Source organism: Theropithecus gelada, chromosome 10, assembly GCF_003255815.1.
Source record: "Theropithecus gelada isolate Dixy chromosome 10, Tgel_1.0, whole genome shotgun sequence".
NCBI lineage: Eukaryota > Metazoa > Chordata > Mammalia > Primates > Cercopithecidae > Theropithecus > Theropithecus gelada.
Window position 1 is genome coordinate 4,639,623 of NC_037678.1, and position 13,266 is coordinate 4,652,888.

At 57.7% G+C, this 13,266-nt stretch overlaps 1 protein-coding gene across 2 annotated transcripts in view; it reads left to right on the plus strand.

The window, feature by feature from the left end:
* WNT7B (Wnt family member 7B) overlaps positions 1-13,266 on the plus strand; it is a 56,609-nt gene that overhangs the window by 16,008 nt on the left and 27,335 nt on the right. For both annotated transcript variants that reach the window (XM_025400147.1, XM_025400146.1), the window contains exon 2: positions 10,761-10,987. In XM_025400147.1, the coding sequence (XP_025255932.1) occupies positions 10,761-10,987 (227 nt within the window). The remainder of the gene's footprint in view (positions 1-10,760; positions 10,988-13,266) is intronic.

Below are 13,266 nucleotides of genomic sequence, written 5' to 3' on the forward strand. Positions count from 1 at the left end.
GGGTCTGCTGAATGACCCCAGACCTGGCCCACATTCTTATCCCCATTTGACAGGCGGGAACACTGAGGCCATCACCAGCCCCTGCCCCATACTCAGCCCCAAGGAACCCTGCTGGGCTCCAAAGCCATAGACGAGCCCTTATATGGATGGAAAGTTCCGGGCCAACCCTCTGCCCACCTGAGGAAGAGGCTGGCGAGGACTCGGCCCTGGGTGGGCACGGGGGCCAGGCGCTGTCCTCCCGGGTATCTGCTGAGTTACTTCCTGGATGGGTGGATCCAGGCCCGCCTCCCTGGCTGATCACAGATAATTGGAGCATTCTTCAAATATTTTTGCCAGAAGATGCCTGAGAAGGAAGAATTACAAAGTGCTCCGGGCCAGGAGCGTGGGCTGCAGGAGCCCGGGGCAGCCCAGCAGCCAGGGCCAGGGGCCGGGAGGGAGGCCGGAGATCAGGCCCAGGCTCAGCCGGCCTGTCCCTGCCACCCAGAGAGCTGGGGAGGGGGCTGCCCATGCTCCCTCAGCTGGAGGGGTGGGGTGGCTCATGCCCATGTTGAGCTTAGGGCCTGGCCAGGTGCTGGGCAATGCTGGGGACCCCTGCCCTGGGGAGTCTGCTGCTGACACAGTGGCTTTAGGACAGCCTGAGAGGTCAAGCATAGAGTCTGGGCGCTCCCAGAGGGGGCTGGTGGGTGGGAATGACTCCCCAAGGAGGGGTCTCTGCAGTGGAGAGCTCAGCAGGTCAGGCGCCAGCATGCTAGGAAGCAGTGTGGGCAAGAGTGAGGACTGAGGGGGCAGGCCTGGGGCCACCTGGCCAAAGTGGCCAAGGAGGAGCAGCCTGGGCTGGGGCCAGGAGGTGGCTCAGGCAGGCCCCAAGGCCACGATCCTGCTGGTGTCAAGGTGGGGCGTGGACCCATGCCAGGTGTAGGATGGTGGGTGCCCTGGGGGCAGAGCAGGGCGTGCTGGGGAAAGGCTTTCTGACCTCCGTGAGCTGTTTGAAAGAGGTGCATGTTATCTGCGGGGGAGGGCAGGCGGCCCCCGGGGTTCCGCTTCTGGTTCCTGTGGCTCTGAGGGGCTGGGATGCTGAGTCCCGGGCAGGCTCCAGCTGGGTTCCAGGAAGAAGTCAGATCTCGTGTCTCCCCGACGGAGCGCTGCCCTGTCCTTCCCGGGGATGCTTTCAGCGGCGGGGTGGGGGCTGCTTCCACCCTGAAACTGGGTGGGATGGGCAGCACTAGGACTGCTTGGGTGCCGTGCTGGGAGCTGGTATCCAGTCCAGAGCGAGGTGGGAGAGCAGGGGTCCAGCCAGGCTGCTGTGGGGCCATTTGCGCCCCCCCACCTCCACTGGCAAAATGGAGCTGGGCTGTGGTTTGTGGGGTTGGTTTTTGGGAATTTGGAGGAGAAATGGGATACTGAGGTGGAGGTGCCTGGCTCCCAGGCCTCCTCAGGACATGAGCCCACATCTGTGTCATAGCATAGCCGATTTCTCTCAGGCCTCATCACCAGAAAGACACAGCTTGTCCTGTTGCTGGCGGGGAGCTGTGCCCTCTCGAGGGGTACTTTGGGTGGTTTCACCCCCATACTCCTCACCACCCCATCCCCCAGTTTTAAACGCTGGGCCCTGACATGGACTGTGGGCATTTTCTCAACCCTATGTGAAGTGGGGGTACAAGCTGGTTTCAACTGACCTGTAACACAGTCTGAGTGACAAGGGGATGCCCCACGGCAGCCTTGCTGCCCACCCAGCCTGCAGCCCTAGCCCCTGCCTGCACAGGCAGGGCCCGCTGTTGGGGAAGAGTGTCTCCTGCAAGTGTCTATCAGCCACTCGTCACCCACCATTCATTCACTCATTCTGCAGTGACAGCTGAGGCTCTGCCACGCTTGGCCTTGCACCAGGCCCAGCATATCGTGGGGAGTAAGACAGGGTTCTGCCATCCTGGACCCAGCTACGGGGGCTCAGACCTGTTTGGGGAGGGCCCATGACTCAGTCTGGAGCCTGAGAGAATACTTGCAGCTTGGTGCATGTCGGGGGGCTTCCTTCTCCCAGAGCTCCTCAGGGAAGGCCCAACCCCACACAGCCTGCCCCCAGATGCAGCCTCCTGCCCCTAGAGACTTTCATGGGAGGGTGGCTCTCCAGGAGGACAAGTGACCATACTCTGCCCATCCTGCCCCTGCTGTCTTTGAGGGTCAGGGATGGGGTATGGCCCAGGGGAAGGGTTGATGACAGGGCACTGGGATAGGAGGGGTGGGTTCCAGCCCTGCTCGCTCCCAGCCTTCCTCAGCTACCAGGAAGGCTGCTGAACCTTTCTGGACCTCCGATTCCTGTTCTGAGGGAAGAGTAATCATGATTATTGCCACCATTCTAGCCCTTGGCCCCCCGAACTTTGAAATAGCAGCCCTGAGGGGACTCTGAGGCCAGTCAGGCACGCAGTGGGTGTTCACTCTGCCTCAACCACTGAAAACCCTGACAGCATGCAGGATTTAGGTTAGACGCCTACCTGCTGGGGGAGGCGTGGAAGCAGGGGTTACTCCTGAACACAGCAGAGCTGTCAGGGAGAGGACAGGGTGGCTCTAATTCCGGGCACAGGTGAGATGCTGCCCACCCCCTGCCACCTGGGCTCAGGGTACCCAAGAGTGAGATGATAGGTTACCCCAAAGCTCCTGAGAATGTTGGAGGAGGGAGCCCCCAGGCTGGGCCTTGGCAGAGATGGCGCCGCCCAAATGAGGGTCTTAGCCAGAGGGGCCACGTCCCACAACCCTGTTCCTCCCCATCACTGCTGATGGCCCTGCTCCTTTGGGAGGAAGGATGGTCGCTATGTGGCAGCTCTGTCCACTGCCTGAGTGCCAGGCTGGGCATAGGCAGAGCAGGAGGGCATTCCACCAAGGGCTATGAGCCCCCACAACTCCCTGGGGTCTCCTGCACTTAACCTTCTCACTGCCTGGGAGCTGCTGCGGTGGGCTGTTGCCCACATTCAGGGTTCACAGAGGCTGAGGGCCTGGTGGGGACAGGCTGGCTGATGGGCACAGGCTGAGGCAGAGGAGCCTTGGCAGGGCATTCTGGCTCAGCCCAGCTCTGCCTTAGGTCGGTGGCTGGCCCAGCCCAGCGGCCCCATGGAGCATGTGTGCAGGAAACGCTAGCATCCGCAAGGCGGGCCAGGCACACACAAAGCACACGGGCATGATTTTTAATGTTGGCATTTGAATTTTGAAGTGTGTTTTCTGGGTCTTTTTTGTTTGTTTTTTTGAGATGGAGTCTTGCTCCCTCACGCAGGCTGGAGTGTAGTGGCGTGATCTCGGTTCACTGCAACTTCCGCCTCCTGGTTCAAGCAATTTCCTTCTTCAGCCTCCCAAGTAGCTGGGATCACAGGTGTGCGCCACCATGCCCGGCTAATCCTTGTATTTTTAGTAGAGATAGGGTTTCACCATGTTGGCCAGGCCAGTCTCAAACTCCTGACCTTAGGTGATCCACTCGCCTCGGCCTCCCAAAGTGCTGGGATTACAGGTGTGAACCACCGTGCCCGGCCTGTTTTCTGTATTTTAATTATTGTAAGAAGCCTGGAGTTTCCATTCCTGCTTTGTTATTGCCCTATTTCAATAAAGTCACATACTGTAATACTTTCCTTTTATGCTGAGATATAATTTACGTAAAATGCGGAAATCTCTAGTGCACACCTTGATGCATTTTTACATATGCGTGCACTCATGCAACCACCACCCAGCTGGGGACAAAGAACATTCTGGTATATCGGCAGGCTCCCTCTGCTCACTCCCAGTTGGTGCCACCCACCCAAGGGTAACTATTCTGACTTCTCTCTCCAAGATGAGGTGGGCTTGTTCTGGGTATTTTTTTTCTGTCACCAGGCTGGAGTGCAGTGGTGCGAACTTGGCTCACTGCAACCTCCAACTCCCTGGTTGAAGCGATTCTCCTGCCTCAGCTTCCTGAGTAGCTGGGATTACAGCCTCACGCCACCACACCCAGCTAATTTTTGTATTTTTAATAGAGATGGGATTTCACCACGTTGGCCAGGATGGTCTCGATCTCCTGCCTTCGTGATCCACCCACCTCAGCCTCCCAAAGTGCTGGGATTACAGGCGTGAGCCATGGCGCCCGGCCGGAGATTCTTAGAAGTGGTGGAATCCACACATCCTCTTTCCTGGCTTCTTTCACGCGCCGTGATGTCTGTGAGGCCCATCCGTGTTGACGCGGGTCGGCAGTTTCTTCGCCGTGTAGTCACGCTGCATGAATGGACCACACTTAATTTCTCCATCCTCCTGTTGACAGACGCCTGGGTCGTTCCCCATTTATGCGATAGACCCATGTGCATATCCTTGGGTGATCACAAGCACAGGTTTGTCCTGGGTACAGGAGAGAGACTGCTGGGCCACAGGGAAGGGCTGATCTGGGCATGGACCCACTGGTGGTAGGTGCAGTGGCTGATGTGGATACCCAGTGGCTTCACAGTTGCTGGTCTCGGGCTTGGGGCCCCATAGACGCTGGTCCCTGATCTCCAGGGGGAGGCTAGATCCTGGGGGTCAGACATTGTGTGTCCAGTGAATGAGTCAGTAATGAACTTTGCAGTCTCAAGCTTCAAGGGTTAATGATGAGGGCTCTCCCTGCAGACCAGCGGCCCGTGCTGTGGACGTCACAGGATGGGCCCTCCCAGCGGCCCTGAGATGGATATGGGCTGTTATCACTCCCATTTTACAGAGGAGAAAACTGAGGCACAGTTAAGAAACTTGCCTGAGTCTCACAGCTAGGAATTTGCAGACTCAGGCGCCCCAGGGTTGTGGGGCTGGCCTGGCACCTGGCTAACACTGCCGCCAAGGACTCGCCTTCTGTCCAGTTCTGCCCTCATCTGTCACCTGGCAGTGGTTGAAGGGGCTGGAGTGTCCTTACCTTCCCCTCACCCCCACTGCAGCCACCTCCTCCTGAAGGCAGCCCCACTCCCTTGGGGAGACTCTGCCAAAGAGCAAGGTCGTCCCGCTACCCGGCGGCAGCCCCTCCTTGTACACGGGGCTGGCTCAAAACCTGCACCGGGATGCATCTCAGGAAGCTCCTGAGCCTCTGCTGGCCCCTGGCCTGAGACTGCAGGGCCTTGTCCACAGTCCCTGGGGAATGAGGAGGAGGCTTCTCGTCTGCAGGGCTAAACTCTTCTCCCATAAGCGCCTTCCCTGCAGCAGGCTGGCCCAGGCTGGGGTAAGGAAACTTTCCCAACTTGCAACCTGCCCATCCCACCTGGCATCTCGCCTGTGTCCCGAGGCCCCATTCAGTGCAGGGGGATGAGCCGGGGGCAGAATTTTTCCATGGAAAAGGTCAGCGACTGAAACATGAACGCCCCCGCTCCCAGCATCTCTGCACTCACAGCCACTCAGAGCCTCCCTGGCCAACCTTCCCTGGGCACCCAGGAGAGCAGCCGAGGACGAGGGAGCCACCCCTGAGAGTTTTCACACTTGGAGCAAAGCTGGGTCTGCTCCACAGGGTTTGCTGAGGGTGCCCATGGCCAGCCCACGCTTCCCAGTGGCCCCATACCCCGCAGTGATCCTGTGCTTCCCAGTGGCCCCATGCTCCCCAGTGCCCCCACGCTCCCCAGTGCCCCCACGCTCCCCAGTGACCCCACGCTCCCCAGTGGCCCCAGGCTTCCCAGTGCCCCCATGCTCCTCAGTGATCCTGTGCTTCCCAGTGCCCCCACGCTCCCCAGTGCCCCCACGCTCCCCAGTGGCCCCAGGCTCCCCAGTGCCCCCATGCTCCTCAGTGCCCCCACGCTCCTCAGTGCCCCCACGCTCCCCAGTGGCCCTGGGGAGAGCACGCTACCCGCGTGGCTCTCTGGCCTCCTCTAAATCGCTGGCTATTTAGTTGGGAGATATTTTTCCCCCACTTCCCACGCCAACCATTCTCTAAGGAGGGCCAGTCCCAGTCACCCCTCTCCCCAACCCCTCCCCTCCAGGTGGAAGGAATGGCATGGGCCAGGTCTGGGGTGTGGCAGGGCCAGGCCAGCTCCGGGAGGACAGGGGTCAGACTGGACAGTGCCCGGGGCAGCAGTGGGAGGGCAGGGATGGCAGCTGCATGGGAGCCGCCTGTGCACCTGGAGTGAATTGCTGTACGGCCTGAAGGATTTTAAGCAAAGGAAGAACTCAAGCTGTTTTGAGAGTGAAAAGCCGACCCAGTGCCTGCTCCAGGCCACATTCCAGCATATGTCCCACACTTACTACATGGCACTCCTTCTTCTACCTGAGTTCTGGACTCAGAGACTGGGCTCCAAGCCTGGCTGTGCAGCCCCAGGCAGGTCCCCTAGCCTCTCTGAGCTCCAGTCTGCACACCTGCAAAATGAGGATGGCACCACTCACCTAGCAAGGTGAGGATTAAGTGATACACTGGTGAGGTCTGAGGTCCCAACGGCCCAGAGTCGACCTCAGAATGGGAGCACCTGGTATTGTTAGTGGAAACACAGACACCCCCACTTAGTAAGGGGGACAATTTTGAAATTATTTCTGAATTACCAACCACATCTAATTATTTATACTCCTGGCACAAAATACAGTGCAGGAGCCTGTATTCTATTCCCCGATGCCTTTACTTCCCCTTTCACCTGTGCACGGGCACACAGGGGGCTACTGGGGGCTCTAGTCCCCCTGCTCCATTAGCCCCACACACCCCGGGTAAGTGTGCAAGGCAGCAAGCAGGGCGTCGGCTGGGTGGGCCTCTCACTTCCCCTTCAATTGGGACCTAATCTTCACTGGGGTGCAGAAGTCCTGTGTAAAGATAGAGTTTTTAAAATCGTGGTTAAAATACGTAAAATAAAATTTACCACTTTAACCATTTTTAAATGAACAATTCAGTGGCATTTAGTCCATTTACAATGTGGTGCAATCACTACCCCCAGTTCCAGAACTTTCCATCACCCTAGATGGAAATTCCATACTCCTTAGGCAGCCACTCCCCATTCCCCGTTTCTCCACCCAGCCCTGGCAATCACCTTTCTACTTTCTGTCTCGATGGATTTGCCTATTCTGGACATTTCATATCCCTGGAACCACACAATATGTGGTTTTGGGGTCTAGCTTCCTTTATGTAGCATTGTATTGTTGAGGTTCCTCCACACTGTGGCATAATCCAGTGCTTCGCTTGTTTTTATGGCCACATAATGTTTCACTGTATAGATAGATCACATTTGATTTATCCACTCAGCTGTTGACAGGCATTTGAATTTGTTTCCACTGTTTGGCTATTGTGAGTAGTGCTACTGTGATAATTTGTGTACAAGCTTTAGTCTAAACACCTGTCTTCAGTTCATTTGAATATATACCAAGGGGTGGAATCACTGGGTAACTCCAGGTTGAACTTACTGAGGAACTGCCAAACTATTCTCTACAGTGGCGATACCATTGCATGCTCCTATCGCCAATGTATGAGGGTTTCATTTTCTCCACATCCTTGGCAACACTTGTTTCTTTCCTTCTTTCTTTCTTTCTTTCTTTCTTTCTAATCATAGTCATCCTAGTGGGTGTGAGGTGGCATCTCATTTTGGTTTTGGTTTGCACTTCCCCAGTGATTACCGAGGCTGAGCATCTTCTCCAGCTTGTTGGCCATGTGTATATCTTCTTTGGAGAAATGTCTACAAGCGCTTTGCTCACTGTCACACTGGGTTATTTGTCTTTTTGTTGTTGAGTTGTAGGAGTTCTTTCAGATGTGGTTCTTAAGTACTGACTTGTTCATGTATTCATTTATCTATACCACAAAGACTCGAGATGGCTACACCTGGCAGCCCTGAGACCTGACTGAGCAGACTTGACACTGTCCTGGAGGGGCCCACCGTCTGGTGGGGAAGCCGGGCATGGACACGGTGACTGTGAGACTGGAGAATGGGCTCTACACCTGCAAAACCAGCGCCCACTGTGCTCCCCTTCAGTGCCAGGGAATAAGGAGCTTGAGCACAGTGGGGCTTTCACTTGGGCCCTGAAAGGGAAATGGAATATGTCAGACAGGAAAAACAGAGAAGGAGCAGCACCCAGGGGAGGGACCAGCAGACACAGCTGGGAGGCGGGGTCACCCGAGGCCAGACCCCAAGAGGCCTCTAGTTCCAGGCACAGGGGCTTGGATAGTCCCCTGGGCAACGGGGACCTAGGGACGGGCTTTGAGCAGAGGATTGACATGTCCAGATCTGGGTGCTGGCAGGGCCAGTGGTGGACAGCTGCCTGGAGGTGGGAGGCCAGGGCTTTGGCCATCGCAATGATCCATTGCTGCCCCAGGGTCCACACTAAGTCCTATCAGGGTCCCCCCAGCAAGGGCATCTACTGCAGATAATGGGGGTTTCTCAGCCCTGAGGCTGCGGGGAGAATTTGGGACTGGAGAGTGTCCCTCAGGCCAGGACTGAGGCGGGCTCTGTCCCCCGGCAAGCAGGATGCCCGGCAGGGTTCCCATCCATCTCATTTCCCCAGCTCGGTTTTCCGAGGATCTACAATTACTTTGGGCTGAATTCCCCGGATTCCAGCCCGCTCCCCGCCCCACCCATCCAGATGCTCTTCCTCCATGCCAGTCTGGGGCTTTTCTGCCCATTGTGCCCGTGGGAGACCCAGGAAGGTCTTGGCCAGATTAGTGGGCGGGCCGGGCGGGCCTCGGGGATTGAGTGTCGCCCTGGCGGCCCGGCTGCAGCACGTGCTGTGGGCTCAGGCCACACGGGGACTTTCCAGCTGGCTGTGGGTGCTCGGCTGCCCTGGAAAATCACTGACTTGTTTCCCTCAAGAAAAGGGCGGGCGGGCAGTAGGTAGAAGGGTCCCCAGCACACTAGGAGCCCAGGGCCATGGGCATCAGCTTCGGGGGCCCCTGGCGGTCCCCCCAACTCCCACATCTTTCCCCCTCATTAAACAGGCCCGATCTGTTGTTTTGAAGCCAAGCACTGTGCTGAAACCCGCTGTTGCCTGCAGGTCTGCCTGAATCCAGCCGCCCCACTCCTTCCAGCTTACTGCCCCTTCCATGGGTGCTTAAAGCCAGATGACTGGGGCAGCCGCTGTGGAAGGCGGTCCGGCAAGTCCTCAGAAAGCGAAGGGACCACCTGACCCAGCAACTCCTAGGTCCGTGCCCCAGAGACTGAAAACAGTGGCTCAAACACAAACCTTACCCGCACGTTCATGGCGGCATTACTCACAGTAGTCCAAAGATGGAAACAGCCCAAATGTCCACCAGCCATGAATAGATACACAAAATGTGGTCTATCCACACAATGGAATGTCATCAGCCTTACAAAGGTATGAAGCACTGACCTGTGACCACGCAAATGACCCTTGAAAACATGACGCTAAGTGAAAGAAGTCAGACACCAAAGGTCATGTGATGAATGATTCCATCCATAGGAAACGTTCAGAATGGGCAGATCCATGGGAACAGAAAGCAGACTGGTGGTTGCCGGGGTCGGGGAGGGGAGGACGGGGAGTGACTGATGGGTGTGGTTTCCTTTTGGGGTGGTGGAAATATCTGGGAACCTGACGGTGCTGGAGGTTGCACAACATTGAATGTATTAGATGCCACAGAACTGTACACTTCAAAGTGGTTCATTTTATATTATGGGAATTTCACCTCATTAAAAAAACACACAAGGCCAGGTGCGGTGGCTCACACCTGTAATCCCAGCACTTTGGGAGCCCGAGGCAGGTGGATCACCTGAGGTCAGGAGTTCGAGCCCAGCCTGGCCAACACGGTGACATCCCGTCTCTACGAAAAATACAAAAATTAGCCTGGTGTGGTGGTGGGCACCTGTAGTACAGCTACTCGGGAGGCTAAGGCAAAAGGATGGCTTGAACGCGGAATGTGGAGGTTGCAGTGAGCTGAGATCATACCACTGCATTCCAGCCTGGGCAACAGAGTAAGATTCCGAAACTCTGTCTCAAAACAAACAAACAAACAACGACAATCCCTCTTATAACACTTGAAGTAGAGTGAGTGGGACCTGCAGGTTCCTGTCTAGGGCTTCAGGTCCTGAGAGTTGCTAGGAGATTAGTGACAAAGGACCCCTGGGGGACCACTGCGAAGCTGCAGTATTGCAATAAGGCCCCTGCTGCAGGCCTAATTTCTTCCTCTGCATGCACCCAGTCACCCCAACAGGAGAGAAAACAGCCACAGCCGCCATTCCCGGTACAGCCTTTCTCCCTGTGGTCGTCTGAGCCTGGGGATGGGTGGTTTATACCCCCATTTCATGGGTGTGGAAACTGAGGCTCAGACAGGGAGTGCCTTCTCAAAGGTACACACAGGTCAGAGCTGGAGTCAGTACTGGGTGGGCTTGGCTGCTGTTCTGCTCAGCAGCCCACCTGGCCCAGGTGCCACGGAGGGGCCATCAGGGAATTTATAAATGAGGGGGAAGCCCCGTTGGTCGGGGAGTTGGGGTCTGCCGCTTGGAGACAGCTGCAGACAGTCCTGAGTTGGCGGCTGCCACATCCCAAGCATGATCCTGTCTAATCTGAAGGGGCTGTGTATCTGATTCAGCGGCCTGGAGAGCTGTAGGACTTGCGGTTACGTGATTCTTGTATTCTGAGGCTCAGAGGCCTGGGTGTATGTGGCTGGGGTTGCGCGTGTGAGTTGGGGTGACACGTGTGGTCACCTGGGGTCATGCGTGTGAGTTGATGGGAAATGGCCCCTCTGATGGCAGGGATCTGCTTGTGCCCTGGTGGGCAGAGCTAGTGCAGGGCTTGCGACTGAGAGGCCGAGTGGGGGAAAGGTGGTGGGGGTGAGGAGGGGCGCTGGCCGCCGCTGTCTCACAGCCTCTGTCTCCTCCCCTCTGCAGAGCACTGTCATCAGTGGTGGCCCTGGGAGCCAACATCATCTGCAACAAGATTCCTGGCCTAGCCCCGCGGCAGCGTGCCATCTGCCAGAGCCGGCCCGATGCCATCATTGTGATCGGGGAGGGGGCGCAGATGGGCATCAACGAGTGCCAGTACCAGTTCCGCTTTGGACGCTGGAACTGCTCTGCCCTCGGCGAGAAGACTGTCTTTGGGCAAGAGCTCCGAGTAGGTAAGGGCGCCTCTGGGCTCAAGGGGCCCAGCCATCGCGGCCGGGGCAGTGGGCCAGGCCACCCACTGAAGGCCAGCCCAGGCCACTGTTCCGCACACGCCTCCCGGGGGGTCGATTTCTTTGCCTTCCTGTGAGCCCTTCCGCGTGCCTGGCCTGGCCCTAGGGGGCACTGCCACGTCTGAGGCCTCGATGGGAGCCAGGCTGTGTGCAGATGAGGGTCCTTGCTCAGGGCTGGAGGACATTGTCGTGACGTGGCCGTGGGCCCGTAGGCTGGCTGCGTGGCGGTGCTGGCGGTGCCGTGCAGTGGTTGGGACGCACTGTGATGCTGCCTAGCAGCTGTGCGGAGGAAGGCACATTGCCTCTTCTGGCAGCACCTCCATTCCTGTTATCTGGAGAGTAGCGAATAGTAATGCTTACTGCAGGGGGTAGCTGGGGCACAGGAAGTGCTGCGTGAATGCCGTGGATTCTGAGAGTGGAGGGGCTTCCAGGTAGAGGGAGCCGAGTGAACTGTGCAGCATGCTCCAGCATGACACAGGGAGCACGGAGAATCCGATGGCCGGAGGGCAGGGCGGGTGGGCGGATGTGCGGAGTGGGTGGGCCTCTGGTTTGATGGACACCAAGAGATCACCGAAACCTGCCAGGTGGGCTGGCAAGATCCCTGCCGACTGTGCACAGCCCCTGAGGCCACAACCCCTCCCTGTCCTCACAGCCTTGGGGATAAGGCTTCATCATACCCATTTTACAGATAAGGAGACTGAGGCCCAGAGAGAGGCTTTAAAAAGTGACTTTTGGACTGGACCTGGTGGCTCACGCCTGTAATCCCAGCACTTTGGGAGGCCGAAGTGGGTGGATCACCTGAGGTCAAGAGATTGAGACCATCCTGGCCAACGTGGTGAAACCCCATCTCTACTAAAAATACAAAAATTAGCCAGACATGGTGGCATATGCCTGTAATCCCAGCTACTTGGGAGGCTGAGGCAGGAGAATTGCTTGAACCCGGGAGGCGGAGGGAGGTGGCAGTGAGCCGAGATCGCACCATTGCACTCCAGTCTGGGTGAAAGAGCAAGACTCTGTCTCAGAAAAAAAAAGGAAAAGGGATCTTTGGAGCCTGACCTGGGTTTGAATCCAGCTGTGTGACCTTGAGCACGTCACTCGGGGCTGCTCAGGGCCTCAACTTCCCCACGGGTGACGTGAGCTCCAAGCCAGTAGGCCCTTGTGTGGGTCCCTGTGGCTCTCCCAGGTGCTCAATAAATTGCTGTTCTGTGCATGAGAGTGGGGCTAGTGATGTGCCCTGCCCTCCAGGCTGTGGCGAGAGGCAGAGGAGGGGGCATAACTCGGGCACAGTGCCAGGCTTGCAGGGATGCCTAGCCCATGGGCATAACATGTCCTTCTGATCCTGGAGCTGAGCAGAGCCGCAGCTGCCGGGACACAGGCCAGAGCTAGGTTCTGCAGGGCTTGGAACGCTGGTGTGGGGCTGGGGGTGGCGCAGGGGAAAAGCCCCTGGGGGCCCCTTTGTGGTGAGCAGCCTGTGGGTGGCGCCTGGCACAGTGAGGAGGGTGGCACCGCCCGCTCCCTGGGGCCCCACCACCCAAGTGCAGTTCCCTCCTTCCAGGTGCCAGCTGTGGCAGGCAGGGCTGCCCATCCACCCCGGTGGGGAGGGTGTCGGCACGAGTACTCACTCATGCTAGGGCCCATCTGCCTGCCTGGCCCCTCAGCGCTGAGCTGGCGGGCTCGGAGGCAGCTGTGGGTGCCCCTGCCTCCCGGCCGAGCCCCCGGGGAGTTGCGGCGGAGCTGAGCGTGGATCAGGTGTCCCTTGCCGCTCCTGCTAATCCTCACTGCCTCACCGCGCCAGGAGAGGGGCAGACGTGGAAATCGTCCTGCTGCTCGACAGAGGGCTGGGAGCTTGAACTTTATTTGGGACCATGAGACATGGGGTGAGGGACATGTGGGCCGCCCTGGGCATCTCTGTGGGATCCCTGAGCTTGCCTGGGAATCAGGCTGTGTGGCCATGCGGCTGTGTGTGCTGTCCTGTTCCTCGACCCTGGAAGTGCTGCATCCTGTCACAGTCTCTTCTGCTGGGGAACTCACCTAAGACACCCCCCTTGCTTTCCCAAGCGTTTCAGAAGCAAACTTTTTGGCAGAGCTGTCCACACCCACCATCCTCATTTCACACCCTTGATCGGGGGCCCCCACTGCTCTCGGTCTGGACCTCTCGTGGCCTTCCTGGTATCAACTGTTCCCCCTTCTTCCCTGGCTTCTGGGCCCTGGCTTGTAGCCTG